Source organism: Corvus cornix, chromosome 2 (assembly GCF_000738735.6).
Source record: "Corvus cornix cornix isolate S_Up_H32 chromosome 2, ASM73873v5, whole genome shotgun sequence".
Taxonomy (NCBI): Eukaryota; Metazoa; Chordata; class Aves; order Passeriformes; family Corvidae; genus Corvus; species Corvus cornix.
Window position 1 is genome coordinate 93579387 of NC_046333.1, and position 7825 is coordinate 93587211.

The 7825-nt window shown below is 41.5% G+C and overlaps 1 protein-coding gene across 1 annotated transcript; it reads left to right on the plus strand.

Moving 5' to 3' along the window:
* Nucleotides 1-13: 13 nt before the first annotated feature.
* C2H6orf62 (chromosome 2 C6orf62 homolog) lies at nucleotides 14-7622 on the plus strand. Its single transcript, XM_010393832.3, has 5 exons — nucleotides 14-2212; nucleotides 4095-4271; nucleotides 4845-4967; nucleotides 5696-5830; nucleotides 6330-7622. Exons 1-5 carry the CDS (start codon nucleotides 2084-2086, stop codon nucleotides 6453-6455), a joined length of 690 nt encoding a protein of 229 aa, XP_010392134.1. The 5' UTR covers nucleotides 14-2083; the 3' UTR covers nucleotides 6456-7622.
* The last annotated feature ends 203 nt before the right edge of the window (nucleotides 7623-7825 follow it).

Sequence of the window (7825 nt, forward strand, 5' to 3'; positions counted from 1 at the left end):
GTGTGACTCAGGCGCTGCCATTTTGAGGGGTTGGTGGTGGCTGCGCAGCTCGTCTCGGCGCTCGCTCTGTGCCGACGCACAGGCACTCCCGCTCTCTACTGCCCGCTCCTGCCGTCGCCCTCGAGGACGTCCCGGGACCATCTGGGCGAAAAGCGGCTCTCCTCAGCCCTTTCATCATTCGTCCCGGTCCTCCTTGGACGCCGCTCCGGGATCTCTCTATGCCCGCCGCCCTCCTCCGTAGGAGCCGCTAGCGCAGGGACAGCGTCCTCCTCCTCCTCCTTCCGCTGCCGTCGCCTCTTCCTCCTCCTTCTCTGTCCGCCACCATTTCCCCACTCCCCGGCCCCGGGGCGCTGAGCTAGACTATGGGGACCAGGTCGGGGCCGAGCAGCGGCAGAGCGGGCGGCCCGGTCACCGTGTCCCCTGCGGCAGGGATGGGGGGGCTCCGCGGCTTCGTGGCTTTATCTTGACATGGCTCCTCTCCGTGCTGCCAGCACCGCCGCCGCCTCCTCCACTGCTCCTCCTGCGCCCGCCGGCTGCGGGTAGCGAGCGGGCCACGGTCCTGGGCTCTCGTCGGAGCCTCTCAGTCTCTTGCTTAACTGGGGGGGAAGCTTTGGGAGGGGTCCCTTTTTTTTTTTTTTTTGTTTTTGTTTTCCTTTGTTATTTGTTCCTTTCTCTCCAGAGAGAGAAGGGGGAGAAATACTTTTCCCCCCTCCTCTTCTTAACCTGGTCCGACGAATTTGCTAACCTAAAAACTTTTTAACCCCGACTAATCAAACACCTGGGGAGGGGAAAAAATGTCTGGAGAGAGGAAGAAAATAACCTGATAATTGGGGATTTGCTTTTTTTCGGGGGAGGGTGATTTAGAGGTTTAAAATTGCAACCTAGATTGCAATTTAAAAAAAAAAAAAAACCTCGCAGAAAATTCTGTCACCGAAAAGCAGGAGCAAACCACAGTCCATGTTTTCCGACTTGTGGCAATGAAGTGAGAGGGGAGAGAGGCGGTGCTGCTGTGGGTGTCCCGCTGCCCCGGGCGCGGCCGCCCTGCGTGCTGAGAGAAGCCGAAGGGAAAGTCAAGAGCGCCGGCCATGCACAGCCTCGGCTGACCGTGCTCGCAGCGGCAGATAGGGAGAGAAGGATCCCCGGGGGATCAGCAGCCCAGGGAGTGTATGAGGTGTCGGGCGATGTAGGGCTCTCCCACTGGTAGGGAGCCCGGGTTTGGGGCACTGATTCAGGTTTTAGTCTCTCGGTGAGATAATACTGTCCTTTGAACCCCTGTCCGCCCCTTGTCAATGGCCATCATGATCCCTCTCCTCTTCGGCAGCAGTAGCCTCAGGGCAATGATGAGCAGGATGAAGTTAGAAATGACTCCGCTGTCTTTTCTCTTTGCTCCCCTGCAAACCAGCGCTGTGTTGTCTGTAGTTGATTTTGTTATTGTTGGCGGCAGAGAAATGTCATACTTCCCGGGTTGTGCACTCCTCCTTTGCACCCTTTTCTCTGCTCTCCACCAAGTGTAATAATTCTAAAGAAAAAGACGGGCAACATAGCAATAGTGGAAGGCTGAGAATAATAATCAGTAGAGTCATGAATCTGGCTGGGGTAAAACGCAGTTTGTAATTTCAGCTTCGGGTTTTTTTTTTGTAAGCAGAGCAAAAGTACCCCCCCCATGGATTGGGCTTGTGCCAGTTGCTTTTTATTGTACACATAAATTGTGATAAGATTTGTTTGGGGTTTGTTTTCCTTTTTTTTTTTTTTTTTTTTCCTTCATTCTTACCCACTTATTCCTGCCGCTAAACTGTTCAAATTTTTCTCTTCAAAATTCTTTGGGTTTTTTTTCTTGATTTATTGTAAAACCTCTTGTCCAGCCATGGCTGGACAACTACTTTCTTTGTTTCTTGACCCCTCCAATACGACATTCTCGTAAAATATTGCCTGAGGTGCGGTTTTGGGTTACATTAGCGTTTGATCTATTCAGTCGTATTAGCAGGAATCAAACGACTTGTTTCTGTTGTACTTAAGTCTTACGAAAAGGTGCCCATAGTTTAGCGACAGTTTCCAAAGGCTTTAGTACCACCTGTATTACAAAATGGGGGACCCAAACTCCCGGAAGAAACAAGCTCTGAACAGACTTCGTGCTCAGCTTAGAAAGAAAAAAGAATCTTTAGCTGACCAGTTTGACTTCAAGATGTACATTGCCTTTGTGTTCAAAGACAAGGTAACTTGGGTTTAAAGTGTGTGTCTGCGTTTGTTACACGTTAAGTGTTCTGTGCAAAGTCTTGCTGCCTGATTGCATCAAATGTTTTATCCTTAATAGATTTCCATTTTATTTTTTAAACTGCTAGTTGCTCTAATATTTACTTCATGTTTGTCATTTTGGCTCTTTGTATTTTGTAGTTTTGTAACGCAGAGGGTTCCAGTGCCTCGTTAAATGGTTACTTGGTAGCTTCTGTATTGGGTAGATATTTTTCAAAGTTAACACTGTAACTTGTTAAACCTAATTGGGGTCTGACCTGCACAAGTACTGTGAACAGTTGAGCTGTGAAGGGAATCTGAGGCGATTGCCGAGTGTGCTTATCTGGTGAAAGCAGAAGGGAAGACCTGGCAGTTGAAGGGAGATGTCACAAAATGTGATGTGGAAATGGCCCAAGTGCGCAGGCACATGTGGAACTGCTGCTATCATTTTGAAAGGAAGTGGGGAGGGCAAAAAGGAACTCTTCATTTGCTTGGCTGCTTCCTCTGCTGCGGGATGCTGCACATCTGGGAGGGGGAGCTGGGTCTTTCTAAAGCCAGCTATAGACCCGCAATTGTGGGAGAGTGTTTATCCACAGAACGTTAAGAAAAGTAGGTATTTATGGGAAGTGAATGTGCTGAACAAACGAAGAGGAAGTGAAGATAGAAGAAAAGGGCAATAGAGTACATAATGCACAAAATGCATGTAGATGAGCACTGAAACCGTTTAATCCCCTCAAATGTTTAGTTTTTGTGTTTGCTGTAATAAGTAGGTGTTTTTAATGAAGACTTTTCCTTGAAAAGCTTCTTTAAAATTCTTGAGTTCAGTTTGCTTTTGTTTGTCAGTTCCAGTGCAAGCACAGATGGATATATTGGGGTATAATTTCTGGGTACTGTGTCATAGTAACACAGAAGTAGATGTTTAAGCAGTGGCAACAGTTAGATTTTCTTAGATGACACAGCTTTAAGTCTTTTACAGTTGGACATTGATACTACTTTTTGTTTGCTTTGTAGAAATTCATTGCAAATGCCTGTTTTAAATCCTGTTATATTTGCTTATATCACAGTGAACTGAAGATGTCCATCCCATAGCAGTTTGCTTAAAGTAGGAGGTTAGCTCAAGCTAGCTTGGTCAGCAAATAGTTGCCTGTTACCTCTGTTTTGATGGGGGAGGAAGGGAAGTGGAGCAGTGTTTGGTAAAATATACTTTGTCTCTTAAGTAGGTCAAGACTTCTAATGAGCTGTAAAAAAGCTGTGAGAAACAGACATAGAACGTCAGTGATTTTATGTCCTCATAATGTTTTGACCTTGCTTGAGAGATGCTGAAATATTTGTAGTGGGTATAAAAGTTATTTAGCAAATTAAAATAGTCCTCCTTTGAGGAGATTATAGCTAACTTCAGATGGGATCTCAATCACCTGCTGTCAACCGAATGTAGCATTGCAAGATTTCACTTTTCATAAAGGGTCAACTGTAAAAAATTGAAAAGCAGGGAAAAAATGTGTTATTATTGATATTTGCAGAGAAGCTTGTGATGCTCTTGGTCATCCCAAAATCATGTACCCTACTTGAAGAAGGGGCAATTCTCTTAATGTTTAGATAGAATTTTAGTGTTTGCAAGATTGATACTTAAAGCTGCATTTTTGGAGACTATAAAAACCTGTTCAACTTTTATAAAAAGTTGTTGGTCTGATTCTGTTTAATTATAAACTTTTGCGCGTAAATTTAGCATGGTTTGTGTCGAAGTCCAGGCCTGTGTGATGTGTACTTTAAACATTTATACAGAAAATCACAAATCCTGAAATAAACTGTTACCTATAGTTTCCTAGAAAGGATTGTAATCTTAATGTAATCTGTGCTTTTTTTAGAAGAAAAAGTCAGCGCTTTTTGAAGTGTCTGAAGTGATACCAGTCATGACCAATAACTATGAAGAAAATATCCTGAAAGGTGTGCGGGATTCCAGCTATTCTTTGGAAAGTTCCTTAGAGCTTCTGCAGAAGGATGTAGTACAGCTCCATGCACCCCGCTACCAGTCTATGCGCAGGGTAAGGCTCCTTTTTATGCTTGCTGAATTACAATTTTTCAGCACTTGTGCCTTTCCATGGGAATCTGAAGGCTAATCCTGCCTCTTTTTTTTTGCTGCGCGAGGGCTCTGTGGGCTGGTGTTTATGGGGTCTAGTTTGAACGGTAGCAATGATGTAGTAACAGTTCTGATACTGTTTAAATATGTAGTTCTTAAGCTTTACCTTTCATTTGTCTCATTCAGAGATATGCCTTGGGAATTGTATCTTCTTGCCATCTTTGTCCTTTAGAAGGCATGTGTTAATAATTCTTGCAACAACTCCTGCTGTACAACTAAGTGATTTTGCTTTATGAATACTGAAAGACAGTCTTTGCTAATGTTTTCCTTAAGTTGTAGTTTATATTAAGTGGGTACTGATACTAAAATTCAGGGGAAAGCAAGGAGGACTTCAGTTGTGGTATGAGTAACACAAATGGAAAATCAAACAAATGTTGTATAAGTATCACCTCTAAAGTACATGCCTGTATAGATAAGTTGCTTATCTGTGTCTTTGACTACTGGAGGGAATGTAAGTACAGAACTTTACTGCTCACAGGATGTGATCGGCTGTACCCAGGAGATGGACTTCATTCTATGGCCTCGTAATGATATTGAGAAGATAGTCTGTCTCCTGTTCTCTCGGTGGAAGGGATCTGATGAACCCTTTAGGCCTGTTCAGGTATTTGGGTTTGGGTTTTGACTTCAATAACTAACTTATCCCTGGAGGGAGTGTTCTCTTTAACCAGTAAGTTGATACGGTATGCGAGTTCTGCGGATGTTAGAAAAATATGCTGTCCTGATTTTATTTAAAAAGCAGTCAATGTTTTTAATGCCAAATTCTGCTTCCTGTCTTTATGCACTGTTGTATTCCAAAATGTAAGTTTCCAAAGGGCCTCTGCAAATGGCACATATGTATAAATGCATATAGTGTGTTTGTATTTGTAGAAGTGGATTAGATGTGCCTCTTACAATTGAATATCTGTCTAAATGTGATGGTGTTGTTAAGGTTCTGTCAGTAGTCCAAATTGCTGTATTTGATTAGATGGAAGAGTGAGATGGATGGAACCTTCGCATTATAATTTTGCCTAGAAATGGTTGCACAGGGATCTTCTGCCACAAGAAGGTAGATTGGGTTTTATATATGCTGCAGGTGAAGTTGTACCTTTGGGTTGTTAATGTCATTGCAATGGATAATGTCAGTCTTGGCAGAATGAAATTAGGAGATTCTTTAAATTGTGCCAAGACTCTTGTGTGTCACTGCCGTGGTCCCCACTTCCTGCTTTTCAGATTAGATCAGAAAAGGAAAGAACAAAAGTGGTTGCAAAGCCTCAGATTGAAAGAAATTAATGGGTTACACGTGAGATTTATCTTAATAAATATTTTATTCTCCTTCTTCACACCATGTAGGCCAAGTTTGAATTTCATCATGGCGACTATGAAAAACAGTTTCTGCATGTTCTGAGCCGAAAGGACAAGACTGGAATTGTTGTCAACAACCCTAGCCAGTCGGTGTTTCTCTTCATTGACAGACAGCACTTGCAGGTAAGCTTCTTCTGTCCTCGTCTTAACAAGTGTGTTTTAATCATAAAAAGCTTTTTGTTCTCGGGAACACTTGTAATTTTGCTGCAAGGTACTCAAGTAGAAAAACTGATCATGCACTCATGTTTGCATTTTGGCAGTTTCAAAGGGAACTTTATGCTATAAATAGGATTCATACATGCAAAAATAACTACGGGCCACATATATGTTCACATAGAATTAATGTTCTTGTATTAAAAATTAAGTAAGTTCTAAAATAGGCCTAACAGTGTTTAGGAAAAATTAAAACATTGCTTTGGGTGACAATACAGAAAATAATTCAAGTGAAGAATGAACAAAATAGTGAAAACATTTTATGCATTAGAGTTTGCAGACTAATTGTAAGGGTCAGGCTGTTTATATGTATGAAATAGTGAATTTTAAGTATCTGTGGGATCTGCCTATTAGTCCTTAGTTAAATTCTAGGATTAATATCTTTTCTTTGGGTTTTCTTTGCCTCTAGACTCCAAAAAACAAAGCTACAATCTTCAAGTTATGCAGCATCTGCCTGTACCTGCCACAGGAGCAGCTCACTCACTGGACGGTTGGCACCATAGAGGATCACCTCCGTCCTTACATGCCAGAGTAAGGTACTGGCCAGCAAAATGGGGAAGATCACAGAACGCAGCAGTGGATTTTCACTTCTCCTCACCACTTTATTCTTTCAGAATTCAGAAGAAAATGGACTCATGTTCAGAACACTATACATTGTGAAACTTGATCATCCTGGATTTCTTTAATCATTTGTATCTCAGAACTTTGCAATTTTTTTTTTTAGATGTTTTCTGCATGGACCTTGTGAAAGAGAGGATGCTCTGCACACTTCTGCACTGCATCAGCATCTTACTAAAATGTGAAATGAAGGGACTGTACATTGAAACAAATGTTTCTGAAAGCACAAGGTGATCATTTGTGGTGGTGTTCCCATTTGTGCTGGTCATGCCCCCTAACATCTCTAATGTTAACCATCAGTATTTTGAGGGTGAGAAGTGAATGTAACGGGTATAAAAGCCTTACAGCTTTGCTGTTAATGATTGTATCGAAGAGCACTATCATTCATTCTAATGAACGAAGAAGTGGCTATTACAATAGGAAGTAAATGTGGGAAAGAAATCTTTCTTTTAAAAAAAAGCATCTCATTTAATGTATAGGCATTTTTTGCCTCTTTTATTTTGCTGGGCTGTGTCTAAGTTTACTGGCACTTTTGTTTTGGATCTCTTTCCCCAAGTTGCTGTATAACGGTATGAAGGTATTCTTTTGAGTTGAATGCATTTATACAGATGAGATAGACCTGGAGTCTGAAGTTGCTAAAGCAGCTCAAAAAAAGGTAAAATAATAGCTGCAGAAACAATGTTGGTAGAGGATTATTTTTTCTTGAGAGTTGAGACTTGTAAACTTGCAGGTGAACTGTGCAGGAAATACTGGTTTCTAAAACATTTCTTATGGAAAACCTGACGAGGTTTTTTTTTTTTTTTTCTTTTGGAATAGACATTATAAACCAATGTAAAATAGTGTTTGGAGTGTCAAAAGTTGGTTCTGACAGAACATTTTAAGGTTGTGCAATGATAAAAGGAAGACTACTGTATAGTTTTGATGACAAAGAAGGCTCTGCTTAAGGGTTGAGTACTTTACTGGAGTAAAACTGCATAAGCCTACTCCCTTTGGATAAAACTAGTGCTTACCTGTTTAAAACTTGTATTTAGCTTTTGTTTGGAATTGGAAAAAAATGGAAAATAAATAAATTAGGTGAAAGATGGCTGGTTTTATTTATGTAAATCCTATTAACTGAGTTTTCATAGTAATTTGCATCTTAACAGTGTCACCCACTACAAACACTGAAAATGTACAGACTGTAAAACGTTAAGATCAGCAAAGACCAGTGGCAGAGGTGTTCTTGCAAATGTGGGCCATACATTTTGAAAAGTACCTGTCAGAAATAATGGCATTACTAGTATCTTA

What these genes read in the sequence shown, in the direction of transcription:
- C2H6orf62 (XM_010393832.3), top strand. Translation starts at nt 2,084, where the DNA reads ATGGGGGACCCAAACTCCCGGAAGAAACAAGCTCTGAACAGACTTCGT. An exon ending in CCTTTGTGTTCAAAGACAAG is followed by an intron (nt 2,213 to 4,094) that starts GTAACTTGGGTT and finishes TGCTTTTTTTAG; the next exon opens with AAGAAAAAGTCAGCGCTTTT. An exon ending in TTGACAGACAGCACTTGCAG is followed by an intron (nt 5,831 to 6,329) that starts GTAAGCTTCTTC and finishes CTTTGCCTCTAG; the next exon opens with ACTCCAAAAAACAAAGCTAC.